The sequence below is a fragment of the Felis catus genome, chromosome B3, assembly GCF_018350175.1.
Source record: "Felis catus isolate Fca126 chromosome B3, F.catus_Fca126_mat1.0, whole genome shotgun sequence".
NCBI classification, from domain to species: domain Eukaryota; kingdom Metazoa; phylum Chordata; class Mammalia; order Carnivora; family Felidae; genus Felis; species Felis catus.
The window spans coordinates 71702174-71727859 of record NC_058373.1 but is presented as its reverse complement, the minus strand read 5'-3'; the positions used below and the strand labels follow the sequence as shown (position 1 = coordinate 71727859).

Sequence of the window (25686 nt, the reverse complement as noted above, 5' to 3'; positions counted from 1 at the left end):
ACCATCGCTATCGCGTGACTGCCTGGGAGCAGGCAGTTGCCTGCCAGCAACACGAGATGATCATACCACATATCGCTAACCTGAGAGAAGATCCAAATTCAAAATCCAAAGTACAGCTTCTACTGGATGTGCATCGCTTTCATATCATCTTAAAGTTGAAAACTTGAAAATCAAGCCATGGTAAGTAAGTCAGGGACTGTGTGTATCGGGGGAGAGGGGTGAGAATTTTAAGACAAGGAAAGTTGCTCTAGCTCTGAAACAGGAAGGTCTCGGGCAGGGAACGCTGAGAAATGAACCAAGCAAACTGAAGGGTCCTGCCTGGATCTGCGGTGGGGGGAGATGGAAAATTCAGTCTTGATGAGGACTGACACTTGAGGAAAATATATCCAGCAAACTGGGGAGCTGATGGACCCTGAGAGAGACAGAAGGAAAGGAGGGAGAAAAACACAGAGGTGAGGCAGCTGCTGGCCCCCTGTTCAGGTGGCCACCTAACAACCGTGACATCTGCTGAGCCAGTGCTCAGAGAGCTGGGGGCAGCTCTCCCCACTTCTCTGCCTCGGGTGACTTCCCTGGGCAGCCCTGGTCTCTGGCAGAGGGAACAGTACTCTTACGGGAGAAGGTGAGCTTCAGATCTGTATGGGAAACAGGCACTGAACATCTGAGGATTCTCTTCGTCACAGGATAGGCCAAGACAACTGACCTCTGTACCTTTTAAGAATCGCAAGATCCATTTCTACTCTTTGCAAACTTTTTATTATTAAAACCTCAAACAGATACATAGGGCTGCGAGCACTCCCATCCTGGATACCAGGTACCTTCACCCTTGGCAGGCCTGTGTAAGCAAATACTTGTTATGCATCCTCGTCAACTTCCAGGGGGATCTTTAGCAGGGGACGGAGGAAGCTCCGACTCTGAAGGTGTGATCACAGGTAAAAGATCTCCCCAAGAGCTGACACGAGCACAGCGATACAAATCCCTATGGAAAAGGGAAGTCAGTGTGCGCTGCAGGGTCTTGCCTCCTCCCCCTAATTTTGGTCACACCCTTTATACCTGCCATGCCGGTGGGCTGTGATCACAGCATGCTGCATATGCCCATCTGGACAGCACAGGTGACAATGCACATGGCGTGGCCGTTTGAGGACAGGCTGAGTGATACGGGGCCAACGATTAGCCTCTTCTGGAGACCCCCGGGCAAGAATTACCATGGAGAACTTTTCCTCTTTTAGATTCTTCTTATTCTAAGATAAGGACATAGAGACTATTTGGAGGAAAAAGAGATGGGAAAAAAACTGTCCCCCCCCCCCCCCACCCCCATCCCTGCAGCCTTTTCATAAGCCATGCACATTCAGGCTTGAAAATCTCCAGGCTCTTCTCTGACTTCTCCAACTCTTTCCACCTCTGACTCTTTTTCATGCTGTTCCCCCAGGCTATTTTCACCCTGTTGCAACATTCTCAGGATACATACCCAACTGAAGGGGATGGAGTGGTAAGCCTGAGAAAAGCTACAGGCCAGGGGCTTAAAGGCTGTCAACTGAGGACAAGGAAGCTCATGTGGACACTGTGAACACACACAAAAGACATGAGGTAAGACAAACGAACCACAGAGATCATACAACTGAAAAACTCAGAATGATAGAGTCAAGAAGGGCTAGGGATATGGGAGCACAGGAGCAGGAGGCAGGGAGGGCCAGGGGAACAACTAAGAAAGAAACTGGATAGGGACACAAAATAGTACAGGGTGGCTTAGCTTTACCCTCTCACTTTTCCTGGCCATAGCTGAGTTCAGATCTTTGCATGGTGGGAAAGGCAGAAATAATACTCACTGGAGCAAAGACAAAGCCAGGTCGAGGGTCTGAAGGTAACTTCTCTTTGCCCTAAAACCAAAAAAATTAAGCTGGTGGGGGCGTGCCTGGTGGCTCAGTGGGTTAAGTGTCTGACTCTTGATCTCAGCTTAGGTCTTGATCTCAGGGTTGTGAGTTCAAGCCCCGCGTTGGGCTCCATGCTGGGAGTGGAGCCTACCTAAAAAAAATATTAAGTCTGAGGGGTCTATTCTCATAATTCAATCTCTGCACTCAGTAAATTGAGGACTCCTTTAACGTTCAATTCTGGTAATTATTAACTATGTTCCTTGAGTTAAGCTGGCTGCTTCTCTAATACTCCAAACAAAGAACTTTCTCTTTGTAGCAGGAGAAAGGCAGGAACTTGGCACATAGTGTGGTGCTCTCCCTTGTCAGCAACCTCCACTCTCAAAAAGAACCCACTCCAGGACGATTAAATTTATGATTATACACTGGATCATACTGTCCCCAAAAGATAAGGTTCTTGGCTTAGTGATGCCCTAGATCAGGGGTTGGCACACTTTTTCTTTTTTAAAAGCCCAGAGAACAGGTAAAATCTGTTTTTGTCCCAACTGTTTCAATTCTGCTATTTATAGTGTGAAAGCAGCCACAGACAACACACACACCAATAAGCATGGTTCCTATAAAAACAGGTGGCAGGCTGGATTTGATCCACAGGTCCTAGTCTGCTAATCCCTATAACATGTCGTAATGACTTCATATGCCTAATATCCTGAGAGTCACCCCTACCATTGTACAACAGGGTCTCTTCAGTTTTTAAGGGAGTAGCAATAACTGGTGACAGACTGGGGGTGGTTATGAAAGAAGGAGAATCTTACCTTAAGGACCAGGTCCCTGGCATCCATGAGAAGGGAGTGCCCAGCTTTTGTTCCATTCTCTACCAATATCTGTTCATAAAAAAGGAAAATAAGCACAAGCCCTGAATTACATGAAAACATAAATGTTAGCAGCTCTGTAAGAACATTCACAGATGGGAGGAGGGGGCCCTAAAAGAAAGGGCCTGCCCCATATAAGATGGGGATGAGACCCTAAAAGAGGAATGAAGGGATCTATGCATGAGAAAATGGTTAAGAATGAACACAAGTTCCAGTGGAGAGAAGGAAATACGTGAAACCAATGAAGCTGCTTTAAACTTAAAGGGAGGGGCGCCTGGGTGGCTCAGTCAGTTAACATCTGACTCTTGATTTCAGTTCAGTTCATGATCTCACAGTTTGGGAGTTCGAGTCCCCTGTTGGGCTCTGCACTGACAATGTACAGGCTGCTTGGGATTCTCTCTCTCCCTCTCTGTCTGCCCCACCCCTGCTCTCTCTCTCTCTCAAAATAAATAAACTTAAAAAAAAAAAAAAAAAAAAACCAACTTGAAGGGAAAAAGCAATTTCAACTCACCAGAAAATGACTTGTCTTGCGCCATAAGGTGTGGATTACCTCAGTGCGGTCAGCCTTGCTGGGCAGTTCACTTAGGGAAAAGGCTGATACCACCACATCGAATTGTACCTGAGAACCAAGATAAGAAACATGAATAGACCTGACATTCCCCCTGGCTCCCCTTCCAAGACTGTAACAAAGTTCTATCCTCTGATATTTCTTCTGTTCTCTTTTATCTTCTATCACTCGGTGCTGGGTAGCAGAGCTGAAGCTACAGTTTTCTGTCTGCCAAGTTCCACATTTAACATACTCTAAACGTTGTCACTTACCTTGGGTGATACAGGTAGAAACTGTCTGAAAAAGACACCTGGAACATAAGGCTCCCCAGATTCTGAGCCACCTATGGAGTAAAACAGAGATGTGGCAACTAGGAGTGTATAGGTATACACTGAAGGGATCTCTCGATAAGAAACATGGTCCTAAGAATAAAGAAAAGCACTAGGTGAGGGTGAGATGCAATAGGGTAAGAAAATATTGGGTCACCTGCCCTGTTAATCTTACCCAAACCATCCACAGTCCAGCAAAGGCCTCCACCAGCCTCTGCTTGACCATAACACTGGAAAGAAATCAGACTCATTTTTAACTTTGAGCCCTCCTCTACTCCCCAGTAAAACACTCTTTCTAATTCTCTGCCTAACTCCTTCAACTTTGAAAAAGTCCTTCCTTATACTTTCTTCTCACCTTTCAGTAGCTTCTCCGCCAAATCCAACATAGCAGCTGAGCTGTCCACACACATGTATTCTCGTAGGCTCTGGCCCCAAGTACTGTGAGCAGCCCTAAGATGGCAAAATATAAATGGCCAATTTTCATGATAAAGAGTCATCCCCACAGGACACCCGTCTGCCACCAACCCCACCCCTGGGAAACAGAGTATTATTTTACAACAGTTGGAAAAACTACCAATGTTATTTTCTTATTTCATTTATAACTCTTTAAAAAGGGGGCAGACACATAAAAACTATTTGTAGGCAAAAAAAAAAAAAAAAAAACACCCAAAAAACCCAAAAAACTTGGTGATATGCCCTAGACTAAATTCCTTTCCTTTTTTATTTTTCCAAACATGGGTCTTTTTTCACTTGAAGTTTCTTTAAGTTCTGGCCCTAATCCATATACCTTCTTATGCCATACTGAATCTCAGGGAAGAAACATTCTAGTTCCCAACTTTCCTATTCTCCCTCTGGTTTCCCAGTCTCTTGGAATGTTGTACACATGGCTCTCTAGAGCCAGAATTGACAGAGACAGAAAGATACTTACCAAGTGACAGAACCAGTACCTGAACCAAAGTCCAGTAAGGTTTGGGGCTGGAACTCTGGAACTCGAGCCTGGATCTGAAGAAATATACAACACCCCACAGTAGCGTAAGTGGACACTTATTTAGGGCCTTGGTAAATATGAATTAGGGGACCTCGGCAGAGATGAGATGTGAATGTTTTTTGAGATTCAATGTAAATACTTTATAGAATGGAACCTCCTAAAACAATGATTTTAAACCTCTCTTGGGTCACAAAATCCTTTCAGAGGATAAAGAGAGCCTCTTTAAAAAAAAAAAAAAAATCACATGCCAAGTCCCAAGAACCCTACCCCAGAAGACTATTTTATGAATAAAGGAACTGATGGTAGAAGGATTCAGGTTGGAAGCTGAGGGGCTTTCACCTCATGGAATGCCCTGGAGACTGCTGCGAAGCCACCATCCAGTCTTGCTGCCATATACACCAGGCTCAGTTTCTCATTGTAGCTGTCAAAAAAACAAAAACAAAAACAAAAACAAACCAGAGAGTCATACCAACTGCGAAATAACCTCCATGGCCTCGCTAACCTTTAGATTTTTAGGAAATGAAATCTTTGAAAAGAGCTCTTCCAGTTCAGCACTTTCAGTCCTCAAAAGGGAAGAGTCTTGAGCTACGAACCAGGTAGCCTTTTCTAACATGAATTGTATAATTGTACTTCCCCAGTCTTCTAAAGATTTTTTTCTTCTGTAGCTCTTCTAATCCTCCTTACCTCAGTTCTTGCCAATGGTATGTAGTTTTGCGTAGGGCACGCAGCACCGTTTCACGAAGTTTCTCCTCTGACTGAGATAAATCTGGGGCGAGAACGAGAACTGGGAGTGAGGACCTAGGAAGAACATGGCTCAGATCCAATAGCTGAATATACTGCCTGTCCATTCCTCTGCAACTCCCATCGGAGGCAAAACCTCAGTGCTTAAGAGAGAAGCCAAACCTAGAGAAAACTTTCAGGTAAGAATAACAGCAACCGCCATCATCACCACCAGAATGTACCCGATGGTATTTTGCCTCTAACAGCAGTTTATGCAATTCAACCAGCCCTATCCCACAAGTTTTGTTCTCTTTTAAAGAGAAGTGTTTGGCGCCTGGCTCAGACGGAGGAACATGTGAATCTAGATCTCAGGGTTGTGAGTTCGAGCCCATGTTGGGTGTAGAGGTCACTAAAAAAAATTAATACACTTAAAAATAAACAAAATAAAGGTAAGCGTCAGGAAGAGTGATAAGATAAGGACAATATTTTGTAGATTTTCTTCACTTCTCCAAAACTTAAGATTGTAACATCTCCAATGTTTCTATAGGTTACAAAGGGGCCTAAAAATCTTAAGTCTCATGATTGTGTTTAGCTCAGTACTGTTTTACCTACTGAGCACCTACTGAACCAGGTACTGTGGGGAAGTGCAGGGATACCTAATGAATACATGGCAGGTCGGTAATATTAAGGAACTCACAATCATGAAAATAACCTGAGGAATAATATTCATTCTCTTATCCCCGAAGAAGGCTTTTGTACTGGACAGGGAGCCATACGGGGATTTTATTTCACTTGAATAAAAACTTAGTCCGAATCCAGTGGATTTAGAGGAAAAAAACCCAAAGATCTAGATGTTGACAAAATACCGAAGCACCTCACTGACCTTTACCAAAGCCCCAAGACCAACCTCTGAAACAGTCTATCTTCTAGTGAGGCATCATTGTAACAACTGCTCTGGCCAGAAAGTCAAACAAGAAACCACAGTATCAATTTGAGAGACAGTAAAATTATTTCTTGCTCTTCATTTCCCACCAATATTTCAATTTGGTCTACTCTTTATTCTCAAGCCCTACCTGGGTTTTCCAAGAATTTTTCCTCAAGATACACAGCCCGTCTTTGCAACTCCTCCGGCCCTACAGGTAAATGCCGGCTCCAGAGATAATTCGTCAGTGCCCGCACCTGCTTCTCCACATTGGGCATCGCGCTCTCTATGGGCCAAAGATGAAACGCGACATCACTTGCATGCACACCCGCTTTCCGCTACTTCTCGGGCCTCCCCTTCCCATCGACACTCACGGAGCAGGAGGAGCTGCGCGGCGGCAGCCAGTGCTTTCGGCAGCTCTACGCATGGCAGCTGCAGGATGCCGGGGTGCCGGCGATGGGGCCTCTTCCCCAGAAAATCGGAGCTGTTATCCACCTGAGATACGCCGGGCACAAGGGCGGCGAGCGCCTGCAGGCCGGGAAAAACGTGCTGATTGCAGGGCAGAAAGGAAGCTTATGGCGTTTGCTAAGGGAGGAGCTCCTAAGAGCGTTATTCCTCCGAGCGGAGCTATTTTCGAGATCCAGGGTCTCTCCGAGGGCAGGGAAAGTAGGCACTCACGCGGGACTGGCGAACTTCTCTACGGCCGAGACGCCATCTGCTTGAAGTCAGCAGAAGTCTCACTGCCCTCGCGGTCGCCATGGCACCGGAGGCGAGCCGGAAACGGAAATGCTGTTGCCTGTGACCCGCACATCCTCCGCGCAGCTTCGGCACGGCGCAGTATCAGCCAATGAGGAGAGCGAGTGCTTCCAGTAGCCAATAAAAATCAATATGTAAATCACCTCGGAGAGTTGGTGTTCGCTGATGGGACCAGGACCTTGGTCCCTGGGTAACGAGCTGGAGGCGAGGTGACCTGGAGGTAGCGTTGGGACTGGTCTCCGCGTCCCGAAGTCGAGGGGCAGGGGTGGGCCATTTCCTAGGGCCTCCAGAGAAGCGCGCTAGACAGGGAACGGTATTTCTGGATGTATTAACTACCTGCGTTCCTTGTTTTTCTCTCTGGAGAACTCTGAAGTTTTGGGATTTTTTTCCCCCTGTGTGAGAACGGGAGAATGCAGTAAGGGAAAGATGAGAAAAACCAACTTTAGGCAACCGAATATAACAAATTAATGGTTAATAGATTTAATGTTTTTTTACATATTAGTTTCTCTCCATATTAAGCAGTCTTCTTGGATAAATACTAAATTCTAACACTTAGAACATTGGGTACCCGACACTGTGGCAAGCACATTGACTCTATTACCGCATTTCGTCCCTGCTAAGAGATAGATTCTGTTAACCCCATTTTGCAGTTGAAGAAAGTGAGTATTTAGATGGTTAACTATCACGCGCAAGATCACAAAACTTGTTAGATGACAGCTAGATTTAAAACTGGGCAGCCTAAGTCCCAGCGTCACCTTTAAACATATGCTGTATCGCATATTGTTGGCACTTGGAATGCAAGTTAGCAAGTTACTTAAGAACAATATGCTAAATGTCCTGAAGTGCTAACTTAACATATAGCATTAAAACGGACTCACTGTGTTGTGTGCCCTCTTGATTGCGTTAGCAAACATTAGTCACCTATGGAATATCTTAACGTTTTGATCTCTGGTGACTGGATGGGTGAAATTCTTGCCTTTGCTGCAACTGCAAGAGTCCAAATATGGTAATTATGGGGTAAAATATGGCAACTAAATCAGTCAGAACTGTCTGGTTTGCATTTAGGTTATTAAGCTTTGATTCTTTTTTTTTTTTTTTATTTTTTTTAATGTTTATTTTACTTTTGAGACAGAGACAGAGCATGAACGGGGGAGGGTCAGAGAGAGAGGGAGACACAGAATCGGAAGCAGGCTCCAGGATCTGAGCCATCAGCCCAGAGCCCGACACGGGGCTCGAACTCACGGACTGTGAGATCGTGACCTGGGCTGAAGTCGGACGCTTAACCGACTGAGCCACCCAGGCGTCCCTTAAGCTTTGATTCTAATAAGGGCGAGTTTGGCTTTATAATCTGAATGCTCTGGAAGGAGTCTTGAGAGTTGCTTAAGACAGGTGTAAATCCAGCAGTCACTGCTCTCCTTCCTTTTGGGTTCACCTTCTTCCCTCCTCCGTCACTTTGAGTCACAGGGACACACTTTGCCTCAAGTCTTGTGACAGTTTGCTTTTACTTTATTTTCTTTTTAAAAAATGTTTATTTTTGAGACAGAGTGCACAAGAGAGTGAGCACAAGTGGGCAAGGGGCAGCGAGAAAGAGGGAGACGCAGAGTCTGCAGCAGGTTCCTGGCTCTGAGCTGTCAGCACAGAGCCTGACTTAGGGCTCGAACTCACAAACCACGAGATCATGACCTGAGCTGAAGTTGGATGCTCCACCAACTGAGCCACCCAGGTGCCCCAGTTTGCTTTCACTTTAAATTCTTGGCTCAAGTATTAGCAAAATAAAAATATCCTCATCACTATAGGTTAGATTTAACATAAATTGGCCTTATTATTTTTGTCATAGGAAGGTAACAGAACATAGGGATAAAATGCTTGCCATCTGGAATCTGGCAGTCTGAATTTGAATTCTAGAAAAGTGAGATAGTAATGGCTGCTACCTCACAGGGTTATTGGGGTGAGCGTTTAATGACGTAATGTCTGGTCCAAGTAAACTCCCAGTATGCTGATGATATTATTATCATATGTGTTACTGTATGTATTTTGGGAACTTGAAGGGACATAATCACATTTTAATTTTTATTATAATTTCATGTTGTATTTCAAAAACAGACTTGAAAGGGGGGATATTTGGGGCAAAGTATGGCTGAGCTCTAGAGACTTTGAAATAAGGAACAGGAGAACTTGGTGGTACCTCTGAATGTCCCTCCTGTTTTTCCCATTAACTGCCAACATACAGGTCGTTTCCTTTATTCTGACACTGACGTAATTGGGATTGTTCTCTTCCTTCAGTAATACATCTCCAAAGCTGACTTACACATAAATTTATCTGTCTTTGTTCTTAATCCAAAGTATTGTTCATGCAAACAAAACAAAATGAAAACCTCCACACCACCCTTCTTATGGATTAAGGATGTCCTTAAGACATCTAAAACAGTGAACACAATTCTTTATTCATTGAAAATGCTTAATCAGTATTTGTTGATGATGTTGATAATGTGACCACACTTTGTTTTCATGCTTGGAAACACTTAAGAGGGTAGACGGGGTTGAGGATCTGAGTCTAATCGTTTGACTGGGTCACAATCCCCCCCAAAGCATAGATGAGCCTGTTTCATAACTAATCTATTAATTCTGCTATATTAATTCTGGTTGCATACCTTGGATGGAGTAGTATTCCCAGTTAGAAAATACTACTCCAGAGTTAGAAACTCTGAATTACCTTTAAAAAGACAGACATAAATGTGGAGAAATTAGGCAACATTAAAAAGAAATACCCCCCACCTCCCACTCCCAAAGGAAGTAAAGTGAAAAAAGTTCTCCGAGGAAGGTTTGGATAATTCAGTTAGAGCGGCATGATGTTCAGCTGGTTTTCTTCACAAGTTTATGAACGAGGGAAATGGCTAACAATTGGGTTGAGAGAAACAATGAAGGTATGAAGCAACTGAAACAAATTTCTTGGGAAATTAAAGAAATTCTGCCATCAAAGATCCCAAATAGTATGATTTTTTATCTCTTTCATTTCTTTGTATAAAGTTTTCCCTCTAAAAATATTCTTTACCATTCTTTATTATGTTTATTTTCTTTATTATTATTATGTTTATTTGCATTTGTGTCTCCTAGATTAGTCTTTATCTTTTAAATGATTTTTACTTTTATTATGTAACTTTTCCTGAATTTGTCAACTTTTTTCCTGAAATTTTTTTCTAATTTTGATGCATGTTGTTTTTTCATGTCTTGGATTTTTTAAAAAAAATCATAGGTTACAGTTTTATTTTTTATTTTTTTAAAGTTTATTTATTTATTTGGGGGGGGGGCATGAGTGGGGGAGGAGCAGAGAGAGAGGAGAGAGAGAGAATCACAAGCAGTCTCTCTGCTGTCAGCTCCGAGCCCAACATGGAGCTTGAACCCACGAACCGCGAGATCAAGATTCGGATGCTTTAAACAACTGAACCACCCAGATGCCCCTTTAAGATTTTATTTTTAAGTAATCTGTACATCCAACGTGGAGATTGAACTCACAACCCCGAGGTCACACGCTCTACTAACTGAACCAGCTAGGTGCTCCTTGTAACTGCTCTTCTTATCTGCTGGTCCCTGGACCCAAGAAATCCAGTGTCCTGGCAGCAGCTGTAGTTTGTAGTTCAGTGGCACCTTTGATGTATCACTTGGCAAAAGAGCATCCACTTTGGGGACCGAAACCTTTGGCCCCACGGAGCCCAGAGTTACAGAGGAAAGTACAAAATTTCTCAATGGGTCAATGGGAGTGGTGATAGGTGGAGCCATTCCTGCTTCTACTCTTTGGTTGCTGGAACCATGTATTCTTCCTGTTAGAGACACAGTATCATTTAGAGGTCTCTGGTTTAACAAATACACTGTATCCTGAAGAATGGTACCCATCCTTTCAGAATGTTGCCTCTGAGTTGTTGCTTTAGCTATGCCTTTAGAAAACCAGTCTCCCTGCTCTTTCTTCCCTTCCTCCTTCTCTCTCTCTGTCTCTCTCCTTCTTTCCTTCTCCCTTCACTCCCCCTCCACCTCTCTCCCTTGGAGCTATAGTGGCCCGTCTTTTCTTTTTTTCTGAAGTAAACACCAATCCACTCTTCCCATTAGTCCTCTACTTTCTTCCAAAGTTAAGTGATATTATTGAAGTATCTTCAGCAGAAATTAGGGGAGCTGTTCTGAACTGTGATTAAATAGAATGTCATACTTAATTCTTTTTGGTTATAGTCCTGTATGACTTTGATTTGACTTATTGAGCTAGTAGAGCCATCTGCTGATGACCTGCACTACTTTTCCATCTTTTTAATTTTTTTTGGTAAATGTTTATTTATTTTTGAGAGAGAGAGAACACAAGCAAGGGAGGGGCAGAGACAGGACACAAAATCTGAAGCAGGCTCCAGGCTTTGAGGTGCCAGCAGTTCAATCCCTCAAACTGCGAGATCATGACCTGAGCTGAAGTCGGACACTTAACCGACTGAGACACGAGATGCCCCTACTTTTCCATCTTTGATATTTGCCTTTTATCTTTCCAAGATTTTTAAAAATTGTATTTTTTAGAGAGAGCCGGTTGGTAGAGAGGGAGGGAGGGAGGGAGAGAGAGAGAGAGAGAGAGAGAGAGAGAGAGAGAGAGAGAGAATCTTAAACAGCCTTCAGGATCAGCTCAGAGCCTGACCCAGGGCTTGATCCCACAGCCCTGGGGTCATGACCTGAGCCAAAATCAAGAGTCAGCCACTCAACTGACTGAGCCACCTAGGTGCCCCATATCTTTCCCAGATTTAATGATTTGTCCTCACTAGATCCACTGATGCAAGGTACACAGAGATCCCAAGCCATAGTCTTGGTGCCCAGTGTGCAATGTCCCTGGTTATGATGGGCTCTTACTGAGGATAATTAACTGCTACAATAGAAAGATTTTTCTCTTCTTAGTTAAAATATACACCTTGGAGCTAGTTTGAGAACTATCCAATCCTTATTTTTGAGAGAGAGAGAGAGAGAGAGAGAGCGACAGCATATGTGGGGAAGGGGCAGAGAGAGAGGGAGACAGAGGAACCACCCAGATGCCCCTCTATCTATTTCTTTTCTTTAAAAAAAATTTTTTTTTTAAGGTTTATTTCTGAGATGGAGAGAGAGCATGAACAGCGGAGGGGCAGAGAGCGGGAAACACAGAATCCGATGCAGGCTCCAGGCTCTAAGCTGTCAGCACAGAGCCTAATGCGAGGCTCGAACTCACAAACCATGAGATCGTGACCTGAGCCGGAGTCGGTTGCTCAACTGACTGAGCCACCCAGGCGCCACCCCCCCATCTATTTCTAAAACCAGTCCCACCTTCTGCCAAAGAATGTCTCTTCTATTTTTGATTATTGATTCTGTGTCTTGTGTTCTAAGTTCATTTTTGGAATCTTGGTTTATTTTAGGTTGATTTCTCTGGGAATCAAGTGAGATGCATTATCCTTTTTTCCCCTTGTGATTAAGGGGAAAAATGTCATTATCAACCAAATCACCAAACTCATTCTAATGTTAGGTGTTTAGGTACCTGACATTTGACTGAACTTTGTAAGCTATACTTGGTACAATGTAGAAATAGGGAATTATAAAGACATTAATATATTCCCAAAGAGGGATTTTGTGCCCTTTTAGGTTAGTAGGTCCTGTTAATAATGTTGGGGACCGAGCTACATATTCAACAGGTGGACATTGTGTATTTCTACCCGCTGGACTTCTTTATGACTGAAATGCAATTAAACATGACCCTGGTCTCAGGGTGATGGTTGTCCAAGAGAGGAGGATGAGGCCAGGAAAATTCTCTTAGAGTGACAAAGACTCATTAGATTGACAATGCTGAGTAACAATAGGTTGCTCTTATCACTCTTAGGGCTTTCAAGGATTCAGCAGGTCAAAAACTACAAAAAGAAAGGATGCATGTTTTATTTTGAGTAATAACTTAAGGTTACATGTAAAATCTTTGGTTCATGATTTCAAAATGTAGGCAGTACTGAGAGAAAATATTCAGGACATATATCCACACATTTGATTAATACAACATTGACATTTATTTCTGTCAAGTAGCTAAGCAGGGAGCAAGTGAATGTGTAGGGTAGGACAGTAGGGAGACACACGAACTTATGTAGGAACAATCAGTGTCTCAGTGCCAGGCTGCTGATGATGCCAGAAACTGATGTTACTCAATGACCTCCACCTGCAAGATATTCTTCCTCATTTTTGCACAAGGAGGCTGGAGTAGCCTTAAAAACTGGGCTTCATGGTCTGCAAAAATCCTATGCAACTTTCCCCATTAAGTGCAGAAGGGACACCTGGCAGGTTAAGAGAAGCATGTGACTCTTGATCTCAGGGTTGTGAGTTCTAGCCCCCATTGGGTGTAGAGATTACTCAAAAATAAATAAGTAAAATAAAAAATAAAATAAATTCTCTTAAAAACAAGTTTAAGGCATCTGGGCGGCTCAGTTGATTAAGAACCCAACTCTTGATCTCAGCTCAGGTCCTGATCTCATGGTCATAAGATTGAGCCCCACATCAGCTCCATGCTGGGCCTGGACCCTGCTTGGGATTTTTCTCTCTCCCTCTTCTTCTGCTCCTCTCCCTCCTTTCACTAAATAAATAAATAAATAAATAAATAAATAAATAAATAAATAAATAAGTAAATAAGTAAATACGAAAAACAAATTTAAAAAGATTACATAAACATGTTTATGAGATTTCTTTCTGTCTTTTCTTTTTAAAGATTGCATTATTTTTTAGGTAATCCCTACACCCAACGTGGGGCTTGAGCTCGCAACCTGGAGATGAAGAGTAGCATGCTCCACCAACTGAGCCAGCCAGGCAACCCTGTCTATGAGATTTCTTAAGAACAATATAATTTTGTAATTTGACAAGGTAAGGTGAAAACCTTCTGTCAAAACAAGCTCACTTCAGTGGAGATGGGGCATCTATTAAAAATCCTTAAACAAATCACATGATTTATGTGGGAAGTGAGATGATTCACTTTCAAATACCAAATAAAAGCTGTGCTGTCTAGTTAACAGTAGGTTTACGGAAACTATGTATGAAACTATGTATTGAAACTATGTATGAACACTGCCCCCCTCACCCCGCCCAGCCTGACAATGGAGTCCCAAACCCTTAGACACTTCACTTCCTGGTTCTTCTCTTATCCATTTTGAGGGCTTATTTTTTGCGGGCTTTGCAGTGAGTATGTGCCAAAGAACTGAAGTCTCTGCATCGCCCCAAGGATTTGTTCCAATCAGACTACTTTTTGGCTTCACATGGGCATAGGCAACTTCTGGGTGAAGGCTGTAACCTCAGCCAATAAGGATCCAGGGGAGGGACTTGCATGCTAGGAGATAAATTGTCTGCTGTAACCACCCGGAGTGTGCCTGTCCATCAGACACCTGCTCTTACAAGAACGTTGATTAAAGCCTCCCTTCACTGTGCTCCTAGTCTCCGCGTCCCTCCTTTGACTGGGGCAGTGGGCTTATTTCTCACAATTTACAATACGTGTCCAGTATTAGTTGACTGACATCCTTCTGATTTGTCTCTATGTATCTTAGAGCTATAAGCAATCTCTTCTTGTTACTCACCTTCCATTGTTGAAGAAAAAAAATCCAACTGAGTAAATTAGAAGATCTCATTGAGATAGGGGAAACTGAAAGGACCCCATGAAAAAAAGCTGTTTTATTTTTCTCCTTCTCTTGTTTCTATTCTTGCTAGGACCTGCACCTCTACCTTATGCATGCCTTAGTGTATGTCTTCCTGATAAGGGACAAGGAGTTAATGATTTCTTTGGAGTCTTCCAGCAGAGTAGATAACATCTAAGGAGTGACCAGGCAAGAATGAGCAGGTGAGGCCACATGTGTGTATTCTAGACCATTGGCACTGGACATCTGGGTGCCTAAACCCCCTGCCTCCAGGGAATAAGTGACTTATGATGGATACCTGGCCCCTGTCCTTGTTCTGACCAGTTCCTGGATGCCTGAGAGGGCATGTGCACCAGAGCACAATTGTCAGTAAAAACCTCATACTCCAAACAAAGACAAAACTTTCTCTCCTTTCCTTTCTGAGTGTCCTGGATGCTCTGTCTGTATCTGTCTGCACTCTATGTCTTCAATAAACTCTGCTTTTACTTCCTGCCTGCTCACTCATGTTTGATTTCTTTCTATCCTGTGTGAAGCTGGGGATCCTCTTGGCTGGTCCTGCGGAACCCTTCTGGGTCCTCAAACCTGGCCAGGCTGCATCATAATTGGCTGTATTAATCAATGCATGAATCAGAAAGCATGCTCTCTAGCAAATAGAGGGGAGCTCCTAGGAATTGTACAAAATAGAAGGTCTTTATAAGAAGGTTGGGACAAGAAGTTATTAGCAAAAGAAAAGAAAGGATTGTTTCAGGCCAGGAAGTCTTTTGGGGGGAGAGGGGCAGAAACACAGGGTTTTCATCCTACAGATTACTGCAGTAGTGATCAGGAGATTTCAGATTGACTCTTTAAAAGTCCTGTTCCTGGGATAGAGTGAAACTAATTGAGTCTTTCTTGGCTGTTGTGGAGGGCAAATGACTCTATTTTGGGCCTTTTTTTTTTTTTTTTTTTTTTTTTTTAAACACCATGAATTTAGGACTGCAACCTGGGGTGGCCAGATTCCTTTGAGGGAACTGAGTTTCCATCACTGGCTCCTTGTCATTAACCTAAAGGAAACCTGAGTGATGGAAAGTGCATGGCTTAAGGCAGAGCCTCCCCACAGGAGGAAAAGAACGCAGAGAACTCCCTTCTGCCTGAACCTGTAACAACATCTCTATGCCACAGGATGCCACTTACTGAGTCAAGCGGTGCTGTCATCTCTGCAATCGGGCAGGAAGTGAAAAACAATGACAATTTTTATAACATTCTGGAAACAGGAAAATTCTGGAACAGTCATCCATTTTGTTTTATGCTCACTTTGGGAAAAATTGTAGAAGAATGAAACTAGAAGTGGGTGAAGTCAAGCCAGTACATCCTCTTTTGGTTTTTTTGTTTTGTCTTTTTTTTTTTTTAATTTTTTTTTTCAACGTTTATTTATTTTTGGGACAGAGAATGAACAGGGAAGGGGCAGAAAGAGAGGGAGACACAGAATCGGAAACAGGCTCCAGGCTCTGAGCCATCAGCCCAGAGCCTGACGCGGGGCTCGAACTCACAGACTGCGAGATCGTGACCTGGCTGAAGTCGGACACTTAACCGACTGCGCCACCCAGGCGCCCCACTTTTTTTTTTTTTTTTTTTTTGTCTGTAAGATACCTACAGCCATGTAGGCTGGCCCAGATATCCTTCCATTGATTAGAAGAACATGCATTTTTGTTTTGCCAGAAGTGAGGTATGTTGTTAACATTGTTAAAAAAGAAAGAAATCCAAAATGGAGTCATTTGTCCCTGACAACAGCAAAGAAAGATCGAATTAGTTTCAATCTGTTCCACGAATGCAACCTTTTAACAGTCAATCTGAAATGTCCTGATCAGCACTAATGTGGTAACCTGTATGATAAAAACCCTGCCATTCCCCTCCCTGCTTCCTCAAAAAATGTCCTGGCCTGAAACAATCTTTTCTTTTCTTCTGCTAATAACTTCTTGTCCCACCTCCTTCCTAGGAAAACTTTCCATTTTGTAGAATTCCTAGGAGCTCCCCTCCACTTACTAGATAGGATGCTTTCTCATCCATTGATTAATAAAGCCAATCAGCTATTCAGATTTACTTGGTTGAATTTTGTCTTATAACACCACTCTAAAATGAAACAAAGAACAAGAACTTCAAGGAGAACAGGTCCCCACCCTGGTAATCGCATGCACTTGAAACAACTTGTGGGGAGCTGCCACCACTGAGGCAAAATTTCAAACTCAGCTCTCAGGCTGTTGTCCTGAGTAGGGAAAATATCCAAAGCACTCAGCAATAAGAGAAAGAAGAAATAAGTGATGACACCAATTGAGGAAGGAAAACAATGCTGCCACTAATAAAATACACCCCAAGAGAAAGCTTATGGAAATGGGGAAACATTCCCTTTATATTGTTAAGGGGAAACAAAAAAAAGCACAACATAAAATACTATGTATCCTATGACATATTTTAGTTTTAAATATAACCAGAAAAAATACTGATTGGAAATTTATAAAGATGAAGAGTGTTTATCTTTATGAGATTACAGATAGACTCTTTCTTTCTTTCTTTCTTTTTTTTTTTTTTTTTTTTTTTTGTTTTTTTGATTTGTAGTTTTTTTTTCTGGTTTTATAACGTTTCTGTATTGAGTATGTGTTACTTCCCTAGTAAGGAAAAAAATGAAGGTGTTATTTAAAATATTGGCTCCTTAAATCAGACATTCTGAGGTTCTTTATAGACTCACCAAAATCCTCTTATTGCTATGGTGGGGACTGCACACTCACCCAGACTTTTGGACTCCTCCTCCAGGTGGGTGATACTTATACAGGAAGAATGTTTGGAATTCTAGAGTTGCTCAGAGAATTTTTGACTGCTTTTTATGAGGCCAATCCACTTCTTTCTCCTCAAGAACACTTAAAAAAAAAATGGTTTCACCCTCTGGCCAACTGCAATTTTCTCTTTGTTGTCTTTCAGAAGGCTGATTGGTAACACACATCATCCAGGGAACCTATGTTTTGATACAAGGGAACCTATATTTTGATACAAGAATATTTTTCTCTAAGATGAATCATGATTGACTTCTTCTTTGATCTCCTACCCTTCTTTCTTACGAAGGCAAAGTTTGGTGTCAAGAAGAACATATGAACTTAGTATGAGGACAGGTAGGATATCGCAAAAGCCCTGACTAAAAAATTGAATGTTTGACATACAGCATTGTGTAAATTTAAGATGTACAATGTGCTAACTTGATATATTTATATATTGTGATACGATTGCCTTTATAGCTATATTTAGCACTTTTAACACATTATATAATTATCCTTTCCCTTTAGTATTTGGGATAATTACATTTTAGTCTCTTAGCAATTTTGATAATTGTAGTACAACATTATTATCATATTCACTATACTGTGCATTAGATCTCTATGACTTATTTACTACTCATTTCAAGTTTGTACCCTTAAGCAACATCAGTCTTATTCCCTCACGCCCTGTCCCCTGGTAACCACCATTTTACTCTCTGGTTTTTACAAGTTTGACTTTTTTAGATTCCACTTATAAGTGATATCATACAATACTTGTCTTTTTCTGTCTGACTTATCTCACTTAGCATAATGTGCTCAAGTTCCATACATTTTGTCACAAATGTCAGAATATTCTCCTTTCTCATGGCTGAATAACCCATTGTGTGGATTATTTTTTTTTAAGTTTACTTATTTATTTTGAGACAGAGAGAGTGCAAGTAGGGGTGGGGCAGAGAGAGAGAGAGAGAATAAGAGAGAGAGAATCCCAAGAAGGCTCCACACTGTCAGTGTAGAGCCCAATGTGGGGCTCAAATCCATGAACCATGAAATCATGACCTGAGCCAAAGTTAGATGCTTAACTGACTGAGCCACCCAGGTGCCCCGGATTATTATTATTTTGTAATCCATTTACCCATATATGGGCATTTAATCTGCTTCCATATCTGTTTTTTCCTTTAAACATTTTTTTTAATTTTAGAGAGAGAGAGTATGTGTGCAAGAGGAGGAGAGGGGCAGAGGGAGAGGGGAGGAGAGAGAGAGAGAGAGAGAGAGAGAGAGAGAGAGAGAGAGAGAGAGAGAATATTTTAAGCAGGCTACTCTCTCAGTGTGGAGCCTGTCTCAGGGCTTGATTGTACAACCATGATATCATGACCTGAGCCAAAATCAAGAGTTGGATGCCCAATCCACTGAGCCACCCAGGTATGCCAAGGCTGCTTCCATATCTTAAAGCCCTGATATTTTTAAGCTGAGGGAAAGGCAAAGAACTCCAACATGCATCGGCCTTGCCTGACAAGAGGTGCTATTGTGCATTATGGAAAGGAAGGCAGGCCTTCGCTGCTCATTTGCTACACAGAGAACACTGTTAGCAAGGTAATCTTCAGAAGAGGGAGGATACCATGTGTACACGTGTGAGTGTGTGTGTATGTATCTGTCACGCAGGTGGTGTGTGACATGGTGGTGACTGTGTGTCCCTCTCCTATAGTTGTGTCAGCATGAGAAACCCAAGAGTTAGGAAGAGGGAGAGATGCTTTCTGCTGGGAGCAAGGGAGAGGGGGTTCGCTGTCCTTGTCTGACTTCTTCACTTTGTTGGTCCTAGACATTCCAGGCTAGCCCACGGGGACGCAGTGCCCTCCTGTGGTTGGCATGGTTCTTCTTAACTTTCCCCAGGTCTCACTTCCCTTCCTAAGTTACTCCTGAATCTGGCTTCCAGTTGCCAGGGTCCAGCTACCTCAGCTCTCCCTCTGTCCTCAGCTCCGTCCCTCTACCCTTTCTTACTCCATCCTTCCTCACTGCAAGCTCATTTAAAGTCACCTTCATCTGCTCCTTTATAGCCCTCTCTGACTCCTCGCTGGGGATTCATAGCTTTTGGAAATGATCCGATTGTTCCTTTTTCTGATCCTGATGTTCTCTCTAGGGAGCCATCCTCGAGCTTTATTCCAGCTCTCGATATGATGTGGTTCCAGCTAAAGATGGTTCCTGTCCTGGTTAGTAGGTCTTGGGAAAGGAAAGGCGATGGTCGTGGAAGGAAAGAGAGTGCTGATGGCTGAAAGCACAGGTGGCTGAAAGGGAATGTAAGGGCTCCTGGGCAGGGAGGAGGCAAAACGTGCATGACTCACCCTTGCTTGAAATCTCCCAACCTCTGCTCATTTCCCTCAGATGCTGATAGCACCAGTGACCCAGAAACATATGAGGAGCCCAGGGTCCCATGTCCTCAAGTCTCCTTTCTGTAGTCCTGCAAATCCTTTCCACCTGAAGTAGCTACCGTCCATACAATTGTGTCCATACAACCACTCTTGTTGAAAGCAGCATACAAGTCGATGATGTGTTGGATGTCTTCTGTTTGAAGGAAGGAAGGCAGATAGATTGGCCTAAAGGCACAGCTGAAAATTTATTTTTTTTGCCTCCATTTCAGCAATATCAGTGGTTTTTACAGTCTAGATTTTTACACAATTTATGTTCCTCTGACAGTAATGGATATGCAATTAGCTAATCTTTCTTGGATTGTTGTAAGCTATTACTTTTTATTTATATTATTTTATTTTTAATTTTTTTTTTTAAGTAGGCTTTACACCCAGTGTGGAGTGCAGTGTGGGGCTTGAAGTCACAGCCCTGAGATCAAGACCTGAGCTGAGATTAAGAGTTGAATGCTAAATGACTGAGCCATCCAGGTACCCTGTAAGTTATTAGTTTTTAAAAATTAATTTCTGTTTGAAGATATTTTGCAAGGTGATCGTGATTAGTGTTGTCAATACCGTTCTTAAAGCAATACTTTAAGAAATGAGCTGTGAGTTTTACAATGTTGTAACATTGAAATGAGGTTGCATATGTTAAATTAAGATGATCACACTGTTATGGATTGCTTTCATTTTATTATATGAAGTTCTACAACTTCTGTTGCGATTTTTCCCACTTCTTACAGCAATATCTGGATAGATAGAGCCTTGTAAAGAATTAGTAAGAAGAGTCACACTACATATGTACAAACTTAAAAGAGTAAAGAAATTGTTGAGTATTGCAAAACGTGCCTCAGTTGCCATGTACAACCGTTGGGGGAAATTGTGCTAATTTGTGAGTACCTTCAGAACTGTGCCTTGGAACATGAAGCAAAAGAAGGAAAGAGATGCTTGGCACCAAGATACATCACAATATAAAAATGTGCTTCGTTCATGCCACCTGAAGGGAAGAATTTGGCAAGTCAGTGTTTTCTTTCACTGACATGCTTCTGCTGCTCAGATTCTTCCAGAACTTGGAAGCAGTGTTTGTCTCCTATTCTGGCAGAGGCACAATCTGTAAGCAGTGTCATTACTCAGACATAGCCCTGTTTTAAGGATCTTGGACAAGAGAAGTGTAGAGGTTTAGGGTTATTGGTCACATTGGACCTCAAGCCACAGAAGCACCTCTGTGTTCTGTAATCAATTTATTATTTTAGATAAAATAATAGTGTTAGTTACCTGTGGGCCTTTCTTAAATGTGAGGCCCAGGGAAGGGTCTTGGCCCAAGGGTAGTTCTGGCTGTATCTTCAGCACTGAGGCAAAGTCAAGTACAAAGTAATAGGTGATTCCTAATAATTCCTGATCAAATAATTTTTCAGTGAATGGGATGAGCGCCTGAAAGAGATGTGTTGCTGGCCTTCTGGATGCTCTATAGTTAATGAATTTTAAGAAGAGTTTCTTTAGAGTACAGATAAGGGAGAGAAAGCCTTTGGGGCAGGAGGAGTTTAGAATTGCTGGCCATAAAGAGATTAGTTTAGAAATGTTCTCCAAACAAAATACAGATAAACTCTTGAGCTGGCTTTGTATGGACAAGTGAGGAGAGCAGTTTCTCTTTGAGTCACGAGGGCCCTAAGTTCAGATGGAAAGAACCTGCTTCTTCCAAGATCAAGGCATAAATGGCCCTGGCCTAAAATGGGGACTGGGAGTACAGGACTTTGAAATAAACTGGAGCAGGCTCCAAAGTCTGTAGAGTGGGTGAGATTGGGCCAAACCAATTGTCTGGCATGAGATAGTAGCTATAAATCTTCCCTAACACTATCTAGTATGTACTGTGGAAAGTCATTGTTACCCTGGTAAAATAATATTTATTCATTATGTAAATGTCAATGAGAGGAAACAGAGGGAGGTCCATATGAGGGAGGTCCGTATAAGGATAGACTAAAATCTCAGGCTACACTTTTTGAAGAAAAAGACTTTGTATTTCAAATTTGTATCACAACAACTTAACCAACTGATCACACAGCTGGCTAAAAAGTTCTCAGTGTGGACTTGTCCTTGAGCTGTGCTCTGTCAATACCACCTGTAGCCCACTTCTGCTTTCCCTCTCCATTTAGAGGTTTAAGGGGAGAGAAGTTCTAGAGAACAGACTTGGCAGGTTTTTGTTTGTTTTGTTTTTATTTTTTTAATGCTTATTTATTTTTGAGGGAGGGAGGGAGGGAGGGAGAGAGAGAGAGAGAGAGAGAGAGAGTCCGAAGCAGGCTCCAGGTTCTGAGCTGTCAGCACAGAGCCTGATGTGGGGCTTGAACTCGTGAACGTGAGGACATGACCTGAGCCCAAGTCAGAAGTCCAATGAACTGAGCCACCCAGGCACCCCCAGACTTGGCAAGTTTTAAAGGATAGGAAGGAAGGACCATTTTCATATACTTGCATTTTCCCAGAAGTTTTAGGTATCTGCTGAAAACAGTGAGACTATATTTCTTTTTTTGTTTTAAGTTTATTTATTAATTTTTGGGAGATCACAAGCAGGGGAGGGGCAGAGACAGAGGGGGACAGGGAATCTGAAGTGGGATTTGTGCTGACAGCAGAGAGCCTGATGTGGGGCTCTAACCCATGAACTGTGAGATCATGACCTGAACTAAAGTTGGGCGCCTAACTGACTGAGCCACCCAGGAGATTATTTCTTACCTGAAGCTCATCCCGAGAAAAGAGTCCATAATGCAGAGAATCCTAACTGCCCTAGGCCTTGTAGCAAACTTAGTTTGTAAGCTGCCTTCTGGGGCACACTGATACGGATCTACATAGTTTAGGAAAAGTCCTCCATTTAAGGTTGGGCCTGTGGCTTCTTGCGTAGGGAGAGAAAGAAATTCAGCTATAGTCTTGGCAAACTTTGAGAAAAGGATTACTGGGATATAAAGAGACAATTCACAATAGAGGATTATGATTAGTAAAATGAACGTTGGAGAAGATATCTAACCTCACTAGTAAAGAAAGACATGTCAAAATATTAGGACACAGTGGGGCGCCTGGGTGGCTCAATTGGTTGAGCATCTGGCTTCAGCTCAGGTTGTGATCTCACAGTTTGAATTCGAGCCCCTGCTTCAGGTTTGCTGCTGTCAGTGCAGAGGCCACTTTAGATCCTCTGTCCCCTACCACACCTCCCTGCTTTCTCTGTCCCTCCCCTACTTGTGCTCTTTCAAAAATAGATAAACATTAAAAAAACACATTAAGACACAGTTTCTCCTAATAAAATAGGTTGCAGTGAAATCTATACTCTGTGCATAGCAGATGGCATTGTAAATAGGTGCAAATGTTTTGGAGGGCAGTTTGCAATATGTTTGAAGCCAAAAAGATGTCCTTTGATCCACTGATCCCAAACTGGTTATACTGTAAACATTTATAGAGTCCTTTCCATATGACAGATAACATTCCAGGCAGAGACATCAGAGACTGGTGTTGTAGACTGTTCCCTTCAGGAATGGACATTCTGCAGGGGGAAAGCACACCTATAAAAACCTTCCTTTCAGCTGACTTTGAGGGGGCTCCTTTCTCACTGGGAACAAGATGGGTGAAGTAGAAGAGGGTGTGACCAAGTGTGTTTCTGAGATGGTGCAGAAAAGGCAGTGTAGGTAGGGGTGCCTGGGTGTCTCAGTGGGTTAAGTGTTGGACTCTTTGTTTCGGTTCCAGTCATGATCTCATAGTTCATGAGTTTGAGCCCTGCATCGGGCTCTGTGCTGGCAGTGCAGAGCCTGCTTGGGATTCTCTCTCTCTCTCTCTCTCTCTCTCTGCCCCTCACCTACTTGTGCTTTCTCTGTCTCTCTCAAAAATAAAATAAAGCATTAAAAACGTTTAAAAAAAAAAAAAAAGAAAAGGCAGTATAGAAAAATGTGGAGGGGAGGGAATTTGCAACACTACATTTCCTGATGAGGAAAGGGGGAAGACACTGTGTCTCAGGCAGGGACTGATGCTTCCTTCATGTCTTTCTCAGAAACCATGATTCTGATGTGGACTCTTTTGCTTCTGCTGCTAGATTAGACTATTTTCTCCCAGGCCTAGGACTTCTATGGTGGAATCAGAGCTCCTGGAGGTCCAGTTCACCATGGGGGTCTAGTTGATATGGCCAGGTGAGGAAGCAGCTCAGGGGAATGGTCTCCAGGTCTGCAAGTCCATTATTACCTTCACTCACTAGAGCTTCTGAAGGATAAATGACATATGCAGTGCCCTACCTGCAAGGTGCTGGGATCCTGCAGTGGACAACTAACTGTTCCCTCTGAAAACCCAAGGTCACTGAGTGTGTGGTCTTCCAGGGGTCCTAGCCCCATGACTATCCTTACAGATCTAGGATCTGGTCCCCGAGCAGGCCTGTGTGCAGAGCTAGCCGGTTCATCTGGAGGGCTAGACTCCAGGACCACTGTGGGTGGTTTGGGGAGTTCAGCACCACCGTGCCCAAGTAGGACTGCCTTCTGTGGTCCTCCCCTTCACTCAGCTTCCCAGAAGCTGCACACCTCACTGACCCCTGCCTGCCAGCTTTCTCGGGCTCCTCAAGTTCAGGGGTTGGGAAGAGGAATCATGGGTGGACAACAGGAGAAGAGCCACTCACTTTGTCTCCTCTGTGGGTAAATGCCCTTTCTGGCCAGATGTGACATCTTAGGCTGACACTTGCCTCTTTTCCAAGTTTTCTCGGCTCCCCTTTCACCCGGAGAATCTTTGCTGGGTGCATAGTGTGAGGGGTGGGAGCGGGGGAAGCATCTACTTCAGGAAGCCTTGATCCCACCCTAAGGTGATGCTCTCTGAGTCTTGGGGCTAGTTTGTTCAAGAGCTGCTCTAATAACACTCCTGCAGGCGCTGACCCTGATCCCCACTGGCAGCTTCTCTCTTCTGGCGGCTGCACCCCCTTCTCTCACAGAGGCGCTATTGCCTTGCTCCCCGACAGCCAAGAGGGGAACTTCTTTTCCTCTTGGTTCTGTGAGCAAAGGCTGAGACCAGCTTTAGCTTTTAAAAGGCTTTTTGAGGGATGCCTGGGTGGCTTAGTCGGTTGAACGTCCAACTTCGGCTCAGGTCATGATCTCGCAGTTCATGAGTTCAAGTCCCACGTCAGGCTTTGTGCTGACAGCTCAGAGCCTGGAGCCTGCTTTGGATTCTGTGTCTCCCTCTCTCTCTGCCCCCCACCCCCACCCCATCCCTCCTCGTCCACTCTCTCTCTCTCTCAAAAATAAATAAACATTAAAAAAAAAAAAAAGAAAAAAGAAAGGCTTTTTGAGCCCTGTGGAAGACGATGGACAAACAGACACATAGGATTTAAATATCTCAGAGCAGATTGACTTCCAAAGCATAAAGGTTTTTTTTTTTTAAATTATTTTTTAAACTTTTTAAATGTTTATTATTTTTGAGAGAAAGAGACAGAGAGCAAGCAGGCGAGGGGCAGAGAGAGAGGGAGACACAGAATTGGAAGCAGGCTCCAGGCTCTGAGCTGTCAGCGCAGAGCCTGACGTGGGGCTTGAACTCACAGACTATGAGATCATGACCTGAGCTGAAGTCAGCCGCTTAACTGACTGAGCCACCCAGGCACCCCCAAAGCATAAAATTTTAACCCTTCTTCTGTGAACTGGCCCCCAGGCTCTGTCTCATTCTACCTGTTGCCTTGGGACAGTCACACTTTCCAAAGAGAGAAGGCCAGCAACAGACACATCTAATGAGCATCCATTGTGTGCCATGAGCCTCCAACAGCAGGGTGAGGATGGAGGGGGAGCTGGGCTGGAAAGAGAATATCAGCAGAGCTCTTGGCTCTTCTGTTCCAGTCCCCAGTTTCTTTTCTTTTTTTTTTTTTTTTTATTTTAG

The 25686-nt window shown here is 43.2% G+C and overlaps 1 protein-coding gene, 1 long non-coding RNA gene and 1 other non-coding gene across 5 annotated transcripts in view; 2 read left to right on the top strand and 1 right to left on the bottom strand.

Moving 5' to 3' along the window:
- Positions 1-28: 28 nt before the first annotated feature.
- LOC102900856 lies at positions 29-20262 on the top strand. 3 transcript variants are annotated; one of them, XR_006599379.1, is made up of 6 exons: positions 29-180; positions 1427-1584; positions 13744-13878; positions 14713-14842; positions 17589-17776; positions 20199-20261. It is a non-coding gene; the product is annotated as an uncharacterized LOC102900856 (transcript). The 3 variants fall into 3 exon arrangements; XR_006599380.1 differs by lacking the exon at positions 20199-20261 and adding an exon at positions 19554-20157; XR_002742997.2 differs by having other exon boundaries at positions 30-180; positions 20202-20262.
- On the bottom strand, positions 735-7072 carry METTL17 (methyltransferase like 17). The gene is made up of 14 exons (XM_003987424.5): positions 6919-7072; positions 6615-6768; positions 6392-6526; positions 5283-5364; positions 4938-5019; positions 4539-4612; positions 3966-4060; positions 3554-3624; positions 3246-3353; positions 2678-2746; positions 1824-1874; positions 1466-1558; positions 1051-1238; positions 735-976 (listed from the first exon to the last, which is right to left on the bottom strand). The coding sequence occupies exons 1-14, from the start codon at positions 6997-6999 to the stop codon at positions 865-867; spliced, it is 1395 nt and encodes a 464-aa protein (XP_003987473.3). The 5' UTR covers positions 7000-7072; the 3' UTR covers positions 735-864.
- LOC111560847 overlaps positions 20255-25686 on the top strand; it is a 29740-nt gene continuing 24308 nt past the window's right edge. The window contains exon 1 of the long non-coding RNA XR_002742994.2: positions 20255-20314. This is a non-coding gene — a long non-coding RNA (uncharacterized LOC111560847). The remainder of the gene's footprint in view (positions 20315-25686) is intronic.